At 48.5% G+C, this 18,109-nt stretch overlaps 2 protein-coding genes across 13 annotated transcripts in view; one reads left to right on the forward strand and one right to left on the reverse strand.

Annotated features, from left to right (window-relative positions):
• Positions 1-4,983: 4,983 nt before the first annotated feature.
• LOC310665966 (relaxin-3 receptor 2-like) lies at positions 4,984-8,994 on the forward strand. The gene has a single exon (XM_083416373.1). It carries the CDS (start codon positions 6,829-6,831, stop codon positions 8,167-8,169), a length of 1,341 nt encoding a protein of 446 aa, XP_083272499.1. The 5' UTR covers positions 4,984-6,828; the 3' UTR covers positions 8,170-8,994.
• A 6,227-nt stretch (positions 8,995-15,221) lies between these two features.
• ARHGEF2 (Rho/Rac guanine nucleotide exchange factor 2) overlaps positions 15,222-18,109 on the reverse strand; it is a 110,520-nt gene continuing 107,632 nt past the window's right edge. For all 12 annotated transcript variants that reach the window (XM_083417144.1, XM_083417143.1, XM_083417138.1 and 9 more), the window contains one exon: positions 15,222-17,797. In XM_083417144.1, coding sequence (XP_083273270.1) covers positions 17,712-17,797 — 86 coding nt within the window. In that variant the 3' untranslated portion in view covers positions 15,222-17,711. The remainder of the gene's footprint in view (positions 17,798-18,109) is intronic.

Here is an 18,109-nt window from a genome sequence, read left to right on the forward strand (position 1 = left end):
CGGGCCGCATCCATGTTATGGGAATGTGTGCCGTGAGAGTTCAGTTCCGGGACAAACAGGCTGTACTCAAACTGGTGATTGCGAAGGGCAGTCGCCCCAGTCTCCTGGGCACTGACTGGTTCCCCGCCCTGGGACTGAGTATATCAGGGCTTAATTCAATCCAAACCTGCCCTGAGATGAGCGAGGCATTATGCAAAGAGTTTGCTGGTCTCTTTAATGGAAAACTGGGTTGTTATAAAGGGCCCCCAGTTGACTTCGAGTTGGACCCTGGGGTGGCCCCAATCCGACTCAAACCAAGGCGAGTGCCATTTGCACTGCAACCCAAGATCGAAGCAGAGCTGGATAAATTGGTCAAGCAGGGAGTTCTCTCACCCGTGGACTCTGCTAAGTGGGAGACTCCAATCGTCACGCCCCTTAAAGCAAATGGGGAAGTCAGGATCTGTGCAGATTACAAATGTACTATCAATAAGGCACTCAGGGGAAACTCATACCCCATTCCAGTCGTATCACATCTGTTGGCTAAACTGGCTGGGGGCAAGGTGTTTGCCAAAATTGACCTGGCACAAGCCTACCAACAGCTGCCAGTAACCCCACAATCAGCGGAAGCACAGACTATTGTCACACATAAAGGGGCGTTCAGAGTTAACAGATTACAATTTGGAGTTTGTGTGGCCCCAGGGATTTTTCAAGGGCTCATGGAACGCCTGTTAAGAGGTCTGCCGGGGGTCTTGCCATTTTTTGATGACGTTTTGATTGCTGGAAAAGACCCACAGGAACTGGTTGCGCGTGTCCGTGCAGTGTTGCTCAAGTTCAAGGAGGTGGGGTTGCAACTGAAAAAGGAAAAATGCAGTTTTGGGGTGCCAGCTGTGGATTTCTTGGGGTTTAAAATTGATGCATCAGGCATCCACCCCACAGATGCTAAGATTAAGGCCATCATCGAGGCACCACGACCACAGAACAAGACGGAGTTGCAGTCATTCCTGGGACTTATTAACTTTTATCATTCGTTCTTACCCCATAAAGCTTCGGTAGCTGAACCATTACATAGACTGTTGCAGAAAAAGAATGTGTGGCGATGGGGGCAGGGGCAGCAGAAGGCTTTTGACTCCTTGCGAAGAATGCTGAGTAGCGGGAGCGTCCTTGCTCATTATGATGAGTCAAAGCCGCTGGTCCTGGCATGTGATGCCTCTCAATACGGCCTGGGGGCGGTGCTGAGTCATAGGGAACTGGATGGGTCGGAAAAGCCCATCTCTTTCTATTCCCGTACGTTGTCGCCCACGGAGCGCAACTATGCTCAAATTGACAAAGAGGCGCTTGCAATTGTGGCAGGAATCAAAAAGTTCCATGATTATGTGTACGGTCGCCATTTCTCCATTGAAACGGACCACAAACCACTGTTAGGGTTGTTCAACCCGAACAAACAAACGCCACAAATTCTCTCCCCCAGAATGTTGCGTTGGTCTATATTCCTGAACGGGTTCCAGTACACCTTGACCCATGTGCCGGGGAAACGGTTGTGCCACGCTGATGCGCTGAGTCGATTGCCCCTTCCTGGCGGGAGCAATGAGGATCCCGCTCCAGCGGAGCACATAATGATGCTGGAAACACTTCCGGGGGCTCCTGTAACGGCTACTGATATAGCTGAGAAAACGAGGAAAGATGCTGTTCTCTCCCGTGTGCTCACTTGGGTGGGGAGGGGGTGGCCAGGTGGTCCGCATGAAGACAAATTCAGGCCTTATGCGACAAGGCAGCACGAGTTGTCCATGCATAAGGGTTGTCTCCTGTGGGGAGATAGGGTGATCATCCCAGCACCACTGAGAAACAGGGTGCTTGAGACGCTTCACATGGGACACCCGGGAATGGTCAGGATGAAGTCGCTAGCCCGATGTTATGTGTGGTGGCCTGGAATGGACCAGAACATAGAACAATGGGTACGAACATGTAAGGCATGCCAAGAGGTGCGGCCAGAAGTGGCCAGAGCACCAGTTCACTGGTGGGAGCAGTCCAGATCTCCCTGGAGCCGGCTGCACTTAGATTTTGCTGGGCCATTCCAGGGGAAGGTCTTTTTGGTTGTCGTCGATGCATATTCCAAATGGTTAGAAGTGGCGATGGTCCCTAGCATGGCATCAGCTGCCGTAATCAAGGTGTTGAGGCAGCTGTTTGCAACCCACGGGTTACCTGAGACCATTGTATCAGATAATGGGGCAGCTTTTGTATCCCAAGAATTCAGGGCATTCTTGGCTGATAACTTCATAAGAGGGGTCACATCCGCGACCTTTCACCCATCCTCCAATGGGCAGGCTGAGCGCATGGTAAGAACAGCCAAAGAATCCATTGCGCGCTTAATGGAGGGTAACTGGTCAGCTCGCATCGCGCGAATGTTATTTTTGCAGCATGCGACGCCGTGTACTGCGACGGGCAAGTCGCCAGCTGAGCTGCTCTTGGGTAGAAGACTGGTAACGGTGCTGGATTATGTCCACCCGGATAAAATGCCAAACCATAATTCAAGAGCAACCCCCCAGGCTGAGACTGACACAACAAGGTATCTCGCCCCTGAAGATCTGGTCTGGGTGAGGAACTATTCACGAGGTTCGCGGTGGGTGGCTGGTGTGGTCACCCGGGCTAGTGGACCTGTGTCCTATTATGTAACCTTGGAAAATGGGCAAGTTTGGAAGAGACATATAGATCAGCTGAGGCGCCGGGCGCTCAGCAGGGAGGAGTCAGATAATTCATCCCTGGCTAACGACGCAGAGCTGCAAGACCAGAGTGAAAATGGCCCAGAGGTGCAGTCACCAGGGGCTTCAGCAAATGAACCAGGGTCTGCTAGTCCTCATGATGACGAGGTACAGGTAGGGAACCCTGAGATGTCTGGGACTCCATCTGTTCCTGAGGAAACCCCTATAGCAGCCCCTCTACCACAGGTAACACCCAATTCAGAACCGGCAACGCCTGTTGTCAGGAGATCAAGTAGAAGTTGTAGGACCCCACAGTACCTGAGAGATTACGTCTGCTGTGCTCACTAGGGGGGGAGGGGTGTTGTGTATTGAGTCAAAGGATTTTATATCTGTATTATTATTGTCTATATTTGCATTAGGGTAAAGTAACTGCCTTTTGGTTTCAGGGGGTACAGCTACTATTGGTTCATTTAAACTGCTGTATTTGGATCCTCTGTCTTATTGGTTTCCTCCAAAAGGCAGGACTGTGATTGCCTGATATTGTTCCCTCCAAAATGTATCCTTTCTAGCTAGTCCCCTGTCCCTATAAATGTAGCTTTCCCCTCCTCAGTCTTCAGTCTTGTTTGCTGTAATAAAGAAGTGTTACTAGAGAACTGTCTCCAGCAGATTATGTCAAGAGAGCTGAAATCACAAACCCCACGTCACAACAATTATTATTATGTGTACACCACCATTCATTCGTAGATTTCAGGACAGTTCATAGTGTAAAAATACAAGTTCAACATACATAATAAAACAAGAACAAAGCAAACCAATAACGCCCCCTCCCACAGGGACAAATCCTAGCAGGAATTTCTGAAGCCAAATCCTGGAAGGTAGAATCTCCAAGATTCTTTTCCTGAGGTGAGCACCTGAATGGCCGAAGCTGTTGGATTTCTGCCTGCTATGTTTCTATTACAGGATAGCTTCCTTGAGGTGGTCCTTGAGATCTTGAGCCACATTAGGATTTATAAGGTCAAAACCATCACTTCAAACTGAGCCCTGAAACAAACTGTTAGCCTGTGCAGTTGTTCCAGGGTGGATGTTATATGTTCAGACTGCCCTGCTCCAGTCAACAATCTGGCAACCGAATGTTGCAGCAGCTGGATTTTCTGAACTGCCTTCAAAGGGAGCCACATATACAAAGCATCACAGTAGTCCAACTTAAAGGTTGTCGCCCCCAAGCTACATGCCTGCTCCTTCAGAGAGAGTGCAACACTCACCAAGAGCAGCCATATCCTATTTGTCTGGTCTAGGGAACGACCCACTAAAAGTGCCTCCTTCTTGGCTGAATGGTCTGGGCATAGCAATCCAAAACATCTGGCGAACACCAAACTGGCTAGCCTTGGAATAGCCAATAAGCATAAGGGGGACCAGTGATGACACACACACACACACACATACACACACATTGGACAAACCAGTAAATAATGGGGTAAGTCTTCAGGCCCATTGCCTCCACGAGGGCCTGGGGGAACCCTGAAGTTTCCAGAAGTTTTTAACGCAACACTAAGGGGACAACAACAACTCCTTACCCCAGAACAATCCAATGAGGACGGAGCACACTCAGTAGCCACAGGCAGGGGGAATGCAAGGGAGAGGGAAGAGCGGAGTCCTCTCACTGGCTGGCTGAGATCTAGCACTCCAGCCAGGAAGAGGATATACTGCAACACTCTGTTGCAGGTTGTAATTGTATAAAGCAGGGGTTGTCAGCCTGGTCCCTACTGCCCACTAGTGGGCGTTTCAGGGTTCTAGATGGGCAGTAGGGGGGGGTTCTATGGCACAAGCTGACTCCTCCTTCCATCTAGCACTGGTGGGCGGTAAGGAAATTTTACCATCAAGAAAGATGCATTAGTGGGCGGTAGGTATAAAAAGGTTGACTACCCCTGGTCTAAAGCTTTGGCAAATTCTGTGCCGAGATCTCAAAAGCCAGCCAGTATGCATCTAAATACTGTATAAGTATTTATTTTGCCTTGTGGGGTGAGGCAATGAGCAATGCAGGCAGGGCCGTCTTTACCTGGGGGTGCAAGGGGTGTGGGGCATCTGGGTGCCGAATTCTGGGGGAAGCCAGGCGCCCGCCGCTGAAGCTGCCTAAGCTCTTAACTATCTACCTGTTATGAAATAATAAATAATTTTGATCAAGCTAGAAAAACAAAATACATATATACATAGGTATTACCGAAATGTATAGCTACTGTTTCCCTGAAGGACTTTTGACTTTGTGCGCTCATTTACCAACGATGCGGTGGTGCTTGTCATTCAAGCGGCGCTAAATGAACAAATAAAAAAAAATTGGTACTTTCCCCTCCCTTCTTTTGTAAACAAAAGATAACGCGTAAGCATGGTGTCTGACATAAGCATAATAAAAATTAATTTGGGAGCTAAACTAAATTTGGGGGCGCAGGGTGGATCTTTGCACCCCGGTGGCACATATGCTAAAGACTCCCCTGAAAGTAGGGCATTCTTTCTCCCCACTTAATGACAGACAACTTCATTCAGGCTCCCCTTGGATGCTTGAATGTTATGAAAACGCTTCTCCAATGCGTTTTTCAAGCATGCCTTGCTCGTCACCATAGGGACTAGGAACTTGGTTTTCTTTACTTTTTTTTTTTAAGCTATGGGGATTTCTCTGGAAGTCTAACCACATGCTGCAGTTTCAGTTGTGGCATATGCACAGCCCGCCCTCCGAGACAAGCACAAAAGCACCATCTCCTCCTGGCTGGAATGCACTGGAGGCGTCTGCGGCACATTATCTGTCTGGAGCATCACAGCCAGAGGCAATTCTTTCAGCAGAGCTAAATGTCGCAAAGAAACTGGTGAATCAGTTCGCTGCTAACACCCAACTTGGGTGGCTGGAGGAAGCGTTTGCAGGTTCCAAGATGGTGTACATTATTCTCCCCCTCCTCATTTAATCCCCACAACAACCCTGTGAGGTAGGTTAGGCTGAGAGGCAGTGGCTGAGCTCAAAGGCACCCAGTGAGCTTCATGATGGCCGAGTGAGGATTTGAACCCTGGTCTTTCCTAGGTCCTAGTCCAATACTTTAACCACTACACCACATTTGACGGTGTCTTCAGTGCAGTTCTCATCTCTTCCCTGTATGAGAGGCAACGAAAGCTTCGCCTGACACAATTCCTCCTACTCACAGCTACACAAAAGCCTTGGTAGGCAGACCCACTGACAAGTCTCCTTGTTCCATTAGAATATGCTTTTAACCACCAGAAACAAAACTGGGCTTAAATTTTGATTAACACCCACCCCCAGAAGTGGCGAATCTAAGTCAGCTTGTGAATATCTCACATGTGTGAGGGAAACTGAGGCAACTGGCTACTCAGTGGTAGCCCAGAGGCACTCTGCAGAGACTCAGCTAGGCCCATTCTTCTCTCAGGCGATTTTGTTGCAAGCCCCCCCAGCATCCAAGCAGGGCTGAGGGATAATGCACCTTTCTCCTTGGGAAGCGGTCTTTCTGCAAAGCCCCTTCGATAAGAGCAGCAGAGGTTTCCCAGAATGCCTTGCTTCTTGTCCAGGGTCCTGCCAGCCACGTCAGGCCTGACTCAAAGTTCCCTCTGCCTCTGCTGCTGGTGTGCCACACAAAGAAAGCTTGGTGTGCCAGAGATGATAAATAACCGAGCAAAGAGTTCAAACAACCCCACGTGAAGAGAGGCCAGGACTTTCTACTCCCCGCCCTCCTCCTCCTCCTCCAAGAGAAACCCTGCCCCACCCCATCTAAATGAGGGGCTGTCCACCATCACACAAGGCGTGGTTAGAACATTCTCAGCTCTGCCAATTAATCCTTTTTTCTCATTTCCCCAAGGAAGGAAGGGACAGACACCAGCCTGGACTCGGGAGAGACAGGCATCGATGCCAAAGAAGCCCCCTGTTTCTCAAAGGGGAAGACTGAAGGACCTGGGACCTCAACCGCTTGCTCTCTTCATCGGCTGAGTCCGGGAGGCTCTGGAAGAATGGACTTTGGGTTCTTCAAGGCTACTTTGCAAGCTTCCCCGCTGTGCAAACCAACCTTCGCAGCCTAGGAGGATTCGACAGCCGGCTCGTTTCTGCTCTGGCTATGCAAACAAGCCATGGCAATCAGTCAGAGTTTTCGGCAGGTTTTGACGGATGACGTTTTCTCCAGCCGTGAGAGAAGCAGCACGTGCCACGCCTGACCGGCGCAAGGGTCCCAGCCACGGCGGCAACACAGGATTTCAGCCAGTCTCAAAGATGCAGGCAAGCGGACTCCGGGAGCCTGAGCGGAACAGCAGCCTTGCGGATCCCAGAATTGGGAACTGGTCATTGATGGGTGGTTTCGACCTCGTGGGGGATGGCAGTGCCTTGACCTCATCGCCAGACATCTCATTTGGCCTGCAAATGTTCATCGCTTTCATCTATTCGGTGGTCTGCTCAATAGGACTCCTGGGGAATGGGCTTGTGATGTACTTGATCTGGACCCACAAGGGCAGGCCCATCCCGGTCATCAACATTTTCGTCTTTGGCTTAGCAGTGGCTGACTTCCAGCTCTCTTTGACCCTTCCCTTCTGGGCCACAGAGATCGCCTTGGACTACAAGTGGCCCTTTGGGCAGGCCATGTGCAAGGCTGTCCCCTCCCTCACCACCCTTAGCGTCCACGCCAACGTGTTCTTGTTGACCGCCATGAGTGTCACGCGCTACTGGTCCGTGGCTTCGGCCCTCAAGGACGGGTCGAGGATGACCTCCCGCGTGGCTCAGTGCATCACTGTGGCTCTCTGGGCCTTGGCTCTGGTGGCCACCGTGCCTGTACCAATCTACACAAAAGTGGTGGAATACGGCGGCGTGAAACTGTGCTTCTACAAGTTCCCCACCACTCGTCTCTTGGGCATCTACCACCTCCAGAAGGTAGTGTTCACCTTCGTGGTCCCACTGGTGGTCATCTTGACCTCTTACCTCCTCCTCCTGAAGCTCCTCAAGGCCCACCAAGTCCAAGGCAGCAATCTGAACCGGCAGAACCAGGTTGCCACCACCGTCCAGTTGGTGGTCGGATGTTTCTTTGTCTGCTGGCTCCCCAAACAGGTGATCACTCTTTGGGGGGCTCTGGTCCAATTTGAAGTGGTGTCCAGGGGGGATGCCTTTTACTTCCTCCACAATTACATCTTTCCCCTGGCTACCTGCTTGGCTCACAGCAGCAGTTGCCTGAATCCTGTGCTTTACTGCTTGATGCGCCAGGAGTTCCGGGAAGCCACAAAGGAGATCTTCCAGAGGCTCTCTTCTGCAGCTTCTTCCTACCAGTACTTTTCCTCCCGCAAGACTTGGGAGGACGGTGTGTTGGTGGCTCTGCCTCGTAGCCCGTCTCGGAACCCCAGCAAGATCTCTCACAGTGAAGAGAAGGAAGACTCGACCCTCTCCACCATCTTGGAGCCGAGAGCCAAGGAGCCAAACGCAGTCACCGAAGTGGAGTTGATCCCTGGGGTAGAAATGCTCATGTAACCCTCTGCAAGTTGGAGGAAACACTTGAATTACTGAAGGACCCCGGGCAAAGATTCCTGGATGCCGAGGAAAACTGGTTCGTGATCATTTTCTGACCTGACAGAAAAGTTTTGTTATCATAGAACTAGAGGGGGCTTCTTTGAGCTGGGGTCTCCAGAACTGACCTCCTCCCCCCCTCCCGATCTGTGGCCGATGCTCAGCCTTGGCACCTGATAAGCCATAACAGAGCTCCCTTGACCATATGCAGAGGGCGTTTCTTGCTACTACGCATCTGTGATATGATCTATGATAGTTAGGCAGGATTGAGCCCCTGCACCTGCCTGCTTAAAACTAATCATTAGAAATGGAGGTCAGAAAGATACCTTGAGATCCCCCCCCCCCGGGTCATCATCTATGGCCAGATTAGTTATGTCAAATTCCTCATTCTGTAGCATTTCATGCCAGAAATTGGCCAAAGAGATTGTTATGAGTTTGCGAGGGGAGGAAATAAGATGAATGTAAGAGATCCTTCTAACCCCTGTTAAAATATAAGCCAGGCTAGTTTCCTGTGATGAGTTGATAGCCTGGGTGATGGGCCATTTAGAGAAACAAAGGGTGTCTGTGTGAGATAGTAGCTTGGAAATTGTTAGGCCAAAGCCTGAGTTTAGAGTTGAGTTGCAGTGATGTGACCTAAAAGGAAAGCAGCAAGATGGAGTCAAATGTTTGATTTCTGTATGAAGCCAAGGTTGCGGCCATGGGAGAAACAAGACCCTTTTCGGGTCTTGTGATCCCCTCCATCTAGGCTCAGGCTGTAAATGTGTAAATAAACCATATATTCTAAAGACACCACAGTCTCTTCTGTGCCTCATTTCCAAAGGAAACACAAAACCTGGAACCCCTAGAATCTCTCAGCGCCCAGAAACTGGGGTGATGGGCAACAATATTATAATGCTTCCCACCAGGGGCAGTAAAACTGGATGTGGGGAATCTGTGACCAGAGGTCCTGACTTTTAAAATTGTTGTCATTTCAAGCCAGATGGGGCCTGAGGAGTGGCAGCCGGGAGGGGGCTGTTTAACCCTTTCCACTGCACCATTGCCCTGATCTAAATTGCACCTGACACTCCTGTGGAGCTGTGGAGAGAAAAACACAGGCCCAGTTGAGGTACCCAAACATTTCCCTGAATAGCAGCTGGGGCGGGCGGGGGAAGGGGGGGACAGGTCATTGGCACTGGGGAAACAGCCAGCTATAAAGTTTTCCCTCACAATGTATATTTCAATTCTTCCCATCAATAAAAAACCCCATTTATTCCCTTTGTCGCTGAGAGGGTTTTGTGGTGAACAGTTGACACACCCCTTCCAAGTCCGGGGGGGGGGGAAATCTCTTTACTCCAATGTAGGCCCATTGAATGCTGCTAAACTTGTCTGGAGTGAACCAATTATACTCAAATGGCGTCCCTCCCCTCCCTCCTGACTCTTCAGTTATCTCCTGGAGGCAGATCCCAGGTAGATTTACCTGGAAACAAGCCCACAACAGAACTTACACCCAAGAAAGCAGGTTCAGAGCCTTAAGTGTGTTTCTTCCACATTCCCCTCAGCGGCTTTAATTTCCAAAGCAGCTTCTTCCTTTCTTTATCACCGTTAATCATTAATTTGGTCCCATGGAAAGAGCCCTGACTTCACCCTGGCCAAGGGCCACAGCTCAGCAGGAGAGCACCTGCTTGGCATGCAGAAGGTCCCAGGTTCAGTCCCTGCTGGCATTTCCAGGTACGACTGGCAGAGATCCTGTCAGGAATTCCAGAAAGCAGCTGCCGGTCAGTGTAGACAATGCTAAGCTAGATGGACTGACTGGGTATAAGGCTGCTTCCCATGTTCACCTCTCACAACGACCCTGAAATTCCATTTGAAAGACAGCGGAGCTAAGGTCCCGAGTTGGGTATTTTCCAAGTCCTCTCTCCCAGGGAGTCCTGGGCAAGCTGTGGTGAGATTTAGAAACAAGGGGAAGGTCTAAGTTTAAAATACAAATATAAGTTTCTATCTTCTGCTGAGTGAGACTCCACTGGTCCAGCTATGGGTGTAGCCAGGCTTTATGTTGTGGGGGGCAGAACAGATGTATCTGTGACGTAATTGTTCAGTTAGTTTTTTTATTTATTTACTTGATGGGGGGCAGCTGTCCCCCCTGCCTATGCCCATGGGTACAGCTAACCCCATATTGACTGCTGTAGCAAAAGCTCTCCAGACTCTCAGTCTAGACCAGGGGTCAGCAAACTTTTTCAACAGGGGGCCGGTCCACTGTCCCTCAGACCTTGGGGGGGGGGCTGGACTATATTTTGAAGGAAAAAAATGAATGAGTTCCTATACCCCACAAATAACCCAGAAATGCATTTTAAATAAAAGCACACATTCTACTCATGTAAAAACACACTGATTCCTGGACCGTCCATGGGCCGGATTGAGAAGGCAATTGGGTCGGATTCGGCCCCCAGGCCTTAGTTTGCCTACCCATGGTCTAGAGGGTCTTTCTTAGACCCTCCATGGACTGTTCCCAACCTGGAGCCCTTCAGGGGCTCATAGGAGCTCCATTCCCAAACAGCTGGAGGGCACCAGGTTGGCAAATGTCTGCCCCCACCATGCAAGAACAGCTGTGGGGTTCCTCTGCTTTTTAAAAAAGAGTTTTCACTTGGTGGGGTATGAATTCGAATTTTGAACTTTTGTGGAGGTAGATAAATCAGTGCTGCAGGAAATGCGCTTTAACGTTAAATATGATTTGGGGCAGAGTTGAGCAGGCACATTTATTGGCAGAGTCCACACGCATTCGTTGGCATCAAAAAATACCCAGCCTGTATCTCCGTTCGGGGCCTGGCACAGGATTCAAGGAATGCTGGGAGGGTATAAGAATCTCCAACAGAGACGAAAACAGGTTTCTCTTCCCCTTGACCTCCAGAATACTCTCTTATTAATTACACATTAATTACATATGACCAAAGCAGGGTTAGCACTTTCAGCACCAAGAACAATTCAAAAGCCTGTGTGTCGGGAACTTTCCAATTTCTTATTCTAAGCAAGTGACTGAAATGAGATCTTAACATGTTGTCAGGTTTTCATCACATTCCGTATTCAAGTTTGCATTTATTTCAATGAAGCCTTGCCATGAAAATTGATATTCATCCCATTACTTCCAATGGGCTTCCAGGTAAGGCGCCCACAGTTTTCAATGGGTGTTCTTCTCCCTGTATCTGTGCGGTGGTGCTCAACACATTTTGGAGGAGGGGGCAGCCTTAAAAAAGGCAGTTTTGGAGGGAGAAGGGGCAGAAGGTGAGGAGAGGAGCTAAGGGCCCCAAGAAGGAAGCCTTCCTATCCAGACAGTCACACTGTTTTCAAGAGGCAGCATGACATAGTGGTTGGAGCGTTGGGACTCCAACCTGAGAGAGACCAGGATTCAAATCCCCCACTTGGCCAGAAAGCTCACTGGGTGACCTTGAAGGCCAGTCACTGCTTTTTGGCCTAACCTACCTCACTGGGTTGTTGTGGGGGTTGAACAAGGAAGAGTCACGCACACCTCCTTGAGCTCTTTGGTGAAAAAGGTGGGCTGGAAATGCAATCAGTATATAAACATTTGTTTATGAACTGCAGCCAGGCAGAAGGGAAGATCCTGCCGCCCCACAGACATTTGCCTTGGATGATGGTAGACGTCAAAACCACGCCTGGCCTTCAGATTTATGGGCTGTTTTGAGTTCAAGATTTATTGGCCTGAAACGCTGTTATCAAAAGGTAAAGCGATCCCTGGGAATGGGCCAGAGACGTTCCTTGGAGGGGTGGGGAGCCATAACTTTTCCTTCCACCAACAAGCAGGGCTGCTCCCCACTGTCTCTGCTCTGCACTTGGAGCAGAAGCCTCAAGGCTCCAGCGGGAGTCCATTACCTGCCGTCCAGCCATGTCTGATGTGAATATGGAAGACCTGCATGGGGCCACCTTGAATTAACCCCGACTTCACTCTTTTCCTCTCTCTGTCACCCATTCACCCCAACGTAAATGCAAGTACTTCATTCTCTCTGCAACAAGAAACTTTGCAGTGTGATGTAGCGGTTAAAATGGTGGACTAGGACCTGGGAGACCAGGGTACAAATCCACCACTCAGCCACAAAGCTCACTGGGTGACATCAAAGGCCACTCACTGCCTCTTAGCCTAACCTACCTCACAGGGCTGTTGTTTTCTTGTGGGGAAGGTGGGGGATACGTATGTAGACCGCCTTAAGCTCCCTGGAGGAAAGCTGGGGTATAAATGTAATAAATAAACATATAAACAAACAACCTTTCCTTTATTTGCATCCTGCTTTTCTCTTAGTGCAGGACCCAGGGTGGCACATGGCATAAATTAAAAGTGATACTAATAAAACATGCTCTGTGTGTGTGTGTGTTTTAAATAAATAACCCTGTTAAAACTGGTGCTGAATATCATTTAATACATAAAAACACAATGCAAGTGCTCTTTTTGGGTCGTTTTTGCCCTTTTTTTGCCTTTTTCACAGTTTAAATCAGTTTAATTATTACCCAAAGTCTGTTCAACACTTCAACTCAGCAGAGGCTGCCACAACAGCCAGGTTCAATTCCTTTATGTCAGAAAAGCTGACTGGGGGACCTTGGCCAGACTGCTGCCTCTTAAGTCTAGCCTGCCTCACAGGGTTGCTGTGTTGACGATGTGGCGTTGGGACAATGTGGTGGCCCCACTCACTCTTTGGATAAAAAGTACCATCATGATCCATGATTTTTAATTTTCATGGGAGTTTTTAATATATGTTCTTTGCAAGGCAGGCAGAGACTGGGCAGTGTTGAGCTGTGGTGGCGTAGACATGCTGCCTAAGGGGACCTCAAGGAGAAAGGGAAACAGAAGCAGATCCCTCGAATAAGCTGCCCACAACCTGTGTTGTGTATGGAGCAGTCCAGAGAAGGTCGTGACAAAGATCCATCACAGGAGAGAAATCACAGTAATAAAGTTTGGAGCAAACACAATAAATGCAAATCCGGGCTTCCTGTTTAGAGAAATTAAATTACAGGAGTCAAAAGGCGGGGCAGCAGAGATTTCTTGAGAAAACACCAGCCGCACATTTTCCATTTCCACAGTCTGTGCTGTGTTTGCGCTCCGGGTGGAGTCAGCTCCTCATTTTTTAAAAAACACATATTAGGCACAAGCAAAGTCCACCAGAGATCTCACTCTTCAGCTGCCTCAGAGACTAGGCTCCTGGGGTGAATATCCTGGTTGTGTCCCGGATTCTTTTTCCCCTTTGATTTTTAGGCTGGGCTTTTTCATTATTCCAAACTCCCCCTCTCCAATTTAGCTGTGGTTCCTTCATTCCTGGGGGGGTTGGACTAGACCAGGGATGTCCAATTCCCAAAAGACTGCGATCTACTCCCACTATAAAAGCACTGGCAGTGATCTACTCATTGGATTGACAAAGGTTGTTGAGCTTATTCTGGGGAGGCTTCAGCAAAGTTGTTGAGCTTTTTCCCTTTTTCTTTTCTTTTGGTGGGATAATTTAAGAATTACGCAATCGACCAGGAATGCCCTGCGACTGACCGGTGGATCGCAATCGAGCGGTTGGACATCCCTGGACTAGACCTTTGGGATCCCTTCCAACTCCCAGGCAGGTGGAGATCAACTTTTATTATTATCAAAATTGTAGTACAACTATATCAACCCAAATGAGCCCTGTCGAGATGAGGCAAATTGCTTCGCAACATCATGACCAGAAGCTGTTCCTCAAGATACAAATGGCCCAACTCCCAGCTTCCAACTGGCCTGGCCTAATTAGCTCCAAATTGCTACCAGCAATCAAGAGTAACTTGGTTATTCTAATTACCTGCCCGCTTCTTGCTTTCCTCCCTTACTTTTGTTTGATGTAGCATTTAATTTCCTCTTTCTCTCTGACAAACATGGAAAACGGTGCCCTTTATCTTTGCAATCACCCGGGGACTGGTCTTCTATATTATCTCTCCGTTCTTCCCTTCTGTACAAACAAACACACCCCAACCAACCCCTTTCCAACTTCTGCTTATTTTTCTTCTTTAAAGCAACTGATTTAACAGGTTGATTCGAGATCGCAGGTTTGGGATGCAGTGTACCTGCCTGCCACTTTGAACGGGAAGTTCGATTTTTTTGAATTCGCACCCACCACCATCCACATTCTTGGGCGACTAGTCAAATATGTATGCAACTAGATTGGGTTTATTCAGGCAGGCCTTTGGGCCCCATAAGATTAATAGTTGCTGTCAGGCTAACATTTGTTCTACAATTGTAACATACAAAGCCAGATTGAAGGCCAGGAACCTAGCAAACCTACGGAAAAATATAACCGTCAGGAAGGATCGACTTGGAGACTTTATCCCTGGTCCAGGCATTCAGACTGCTTCTGCCCACCAGGTGCCCTCCAGATCTTTCAAACTACAGTTCCCACCGGCCCCAGCCTGTTGCAGCCCAAAATGGCTGTGCTGACAAGGACTGACGAGAGCTATAGTCCAAAATATCTGTAGGGCGCCTGGATGAAAGCAGAAACATTCTTAGCCTGAAACACCCGCAATCCCAAACCAAGGATCATTTTGAACCCTGCTCCCCGCCACTATACACTGTTGAAAGCACTTTTGCTGTATTCACCTTGGCTGCAACCACACCTTTGGCTGACGGGAAAGCCAATGTAGCGCTTTATATATTCGGAGGGTGGAAGCACATCTATGAAGGCAAGCTGTATCAGGGTCCCTTTCTGCAGGTGCTTCCAGAAGGGTGTGGATCAGCACCTGGCAACTCCTGGTGGCTACTAGCCCAAGTGGCTCTGCTGTGTCTCCACAGTTAGAGGGAGCAATGCTTCTGAATCCCAGTTGCTGGAAAAGGCAGATTTGCTCTTGTGCTCAGGTCCTGCTTGCTGGTTTCCCATTGGCCACTGTGAGAACAGGATGTTGGACTAGATGGGTCATTGGCCTCATCCAGCAGGGCTCTTCTTTCTTATGTCTTGGTCTTGGATGAAATTGCCATCTTAATCCCTCCCCCCGCCCCAAACTCAGCCCCCATCAAAGTCGAGACATTCTTGGTTTTGACTTCTTTAATTAGCTTTTTTTTTTCTCCTTTCGGTTTACAAGTTAAATCAACAGGAAACAATAAACCATTTTTTTCTCGTCATATAATATATATATATATTTATAAAAATCAGTCTTGAGAATTAATTTAAAAACAAAAAGTCCTTTGTAGCGATCACTCCCTCTTCTTTAATGTTTTCTATTAAGAGGTGTTATTGGTCAGCACAGCAGGATTTAATTTTTTTAAATTACCTTTACAAAAAAAACAACAACCCAATGTATCTTTTTCTAAGATGTTTTGGAAAAATGGGAGTGGGGTGCGGGGAGAGACCATCCATTGAGTCTTACTTCTAGAGATGGGGGAGGATGTATTTTCCATCAGAAACGCAGCATTTGAGGAGGGAGCAGCATTTTACCGTATCAAAACTTGTGTTATCCAAAATGGGTTTTCCACACTGGATACGTACATACATACCTCTCCCTGAAATAGTTTGGGGATTTTGAGGTGTGCATGCAATTTTCTTTTTATAAGATGGGGAAGAAAAGGCAGCTCATTTACAAACTCCGTAACCACTCCTTTCAAATCATATTCACCTTGGGCAGAAAATTTTCTGCTGTGTAATCTGCTCTAGGGCTAACTCTCCATGGGTCATCAAATTGGGTTGAAATCCCTGCTTGTTTCAGTGGAGTGTGTTATGGTGTAAAGTCTAGAGCTGCAGCCTAATCAAGCTAGCTCCGGGACTTCTTTAAAAAATAATAATCCCTGGATTAAATCTCCCCCCCCCCCGACAGATATCTGTAAAGAAGAATCCCTAGCTTTGGTACAGAAAGGAAGTCACTAGACTGAGTTAAAAATAAAATTTCCACTGTCCCTCCCCCAATATACAGCAGGGCCCAGTCTTCATTACCTGCAAACTATAGGTAACACCATAAGTTGGGAAAAATTCTCCCTCCAATAACATGGCAAGCCTGGTTGGGCAGCCAGGAGGAATCGTGTCTGTCCTCCTCATCAGTTTGAGTAGCTTTAGGGCAAAATTTAGAATCTGAGAGGCAGTCATTCCATTTACTGTCCTCTAGGAGGCAGTGTGTCGACATATTTTTACAAAGCAGCAGAGGCTCTGCTTGGAATGTTAAGGGCCGCAATATTGTAATGCAGAATTTGCGGGTGCAATACCCTCTGGGTGTTTTGGGCTACAATTCCCAGCCTGTGCACCATGGGGCTGATGGGAATTGAAGTCCAAAATATCTGGCGGGTATCAAGTTGTCAGATGTTTGCAATATCTCAGTCTCCTGCAAACTGCAATTGTGTTAACCAGCCTTCCCGAGGCCTGTCTCGGAGCGATGAATTGTTGAGCTTTAGCAGCTTGAATCATTATAAAGATAAATCAGGGGCTTCTGGATGTATACCCCAAAGGAAGTTCCCCTGTTTTAGCACTTGGGTCAACATTCTCTGGAACTGAAGGTCCTTGGCAGGGCGCAACCATTTACTACTGAAGCACTTTGTTTCCTGCCACAACTATGAACCCTGAAACTGTGTGTGTGTGTGGAACCTGCAACTGGTATATGTGCAACCGGTTTGCCAATTTGTAATGTAGAGTGTTCCTTTAAAGAGGCATTAGAAAGTTTGTACTTTGTGCTGTGTGTCACAGGGAGAGAGGAATGCCTGTCTTGGTAGCAGATTTGTGTGTGAGAGAGACAGAGAGAGAATGGGAAGCGGGGTAGGTAGAGTGTGTCTTATCCAGATAAAATACTGGATTCAAAGTGTGTGTGACGGGGGGGGGGGTCCCTGATGAGGGGTTAAATCCACAACTCCAAGGACACCAGGCACACAAACCTGGTGTTGGGACACATGCAGTGTAGGAATTCTGTGGACTCATATGGACTGTCTTGGGTTGACAGACCTTCCTCCTTCCCCTTCTCAAGATGCAGAGGTTGGCCAGGAAAGCAGAAAACACTACTTCTTGCCCTGTGCACAGAAACCCATGGAGAAGCAATAAAATAAAATAAAGAATAATTTAAAACTTATTGTTTGTAAGGAGAGGGGGGCAGGCTCCACCCATTCCCCAAATAAATAAAGTTCAACTAAACAGAGGTGGGGTGGGGTTCAGAATCAGCTACATCCCAGGTATTCATGGCACCCGAACTCTCCGGGGCATTCCCCGCCCTCGCCGCAATCTGAATTGAAGAAGACGCCCTGTGGGGCAATAAGAAGGTGGTCCTCCCCCTGCCCCATTGCCCATCAATGAGGAATGATCAAGGCCACAGATCAAGCGGCGGTCCCCAGGGGGCAGCTCTGACCCAGTTCCCGGCACCTCTCCCCACTCTCAGGGTGTGGTTTCCCGCTACCCCCTCCCCTCTTACCCGCCCACAGCCCACTCCAAAGTTAGCTTGGTGTGGCCTTTCCAAGTCCCTGAAGTTCCAGGCATGGCTTTGATTGGAGGAAACCTGGAGTTTGGTTGGGGGCAGCGGTACCCCAACGTGACCCCACCCCGCCACACCATCTAGCTCTCTGAGGAGCCGCCGTCTCCGACATTCAGTTCCTGGGTGTTCTCGGCCTCCTCCGGGATGTCCTGCATCCTCTGGAAATCTGGAAACCAGGCAAAAAAGATCTTGTTATCTCAAAAGGCAGTGGTGGATAACGGCCGTTAATGAAGATCAAAAACGGTAAAGAAAAAGCAGATCGACTGTAGAATGCGGGTCTTTTCTGCAGAGACAACCTGGCTCTTACACCTGGACGTTCGCATCAGATCTTTATCTGCGTGCAAATTTGGCCAAATGTTTAGAATCTGAATCTAGAACCTCAAAATGTAATATTCATACAATACTGCACAGTCTACATTACTAGGGCAAAGAGCATTGATACCTTGAGAGGGAGGGGAAATCTCTCAGTTTGGTATCA

The sequence above is a fragment of the Podarcis tiliguerta genome, assembly GCF_965153285.1.
Source record: "Podarcis tiliguerta genome assembly, chromosome: 16".
In the NCBI taxonomy this organism is placed as follows: domain Eukaryota; kingdom Metazoa; phylum Chordata; class Lepidosauria; order Squamata; family Lacertidae; genus Podarcis; species Podarcis tiliguerta.

Coding starts and splice junctions, on each gene's coding strand:
- LOC310665966 (XM_083416373.1), top strand. CDS start 6,829: ATGACGTTTTCTCCAGCCGTGAGAGAAGCAGCACGTGCCACGCCTGAC.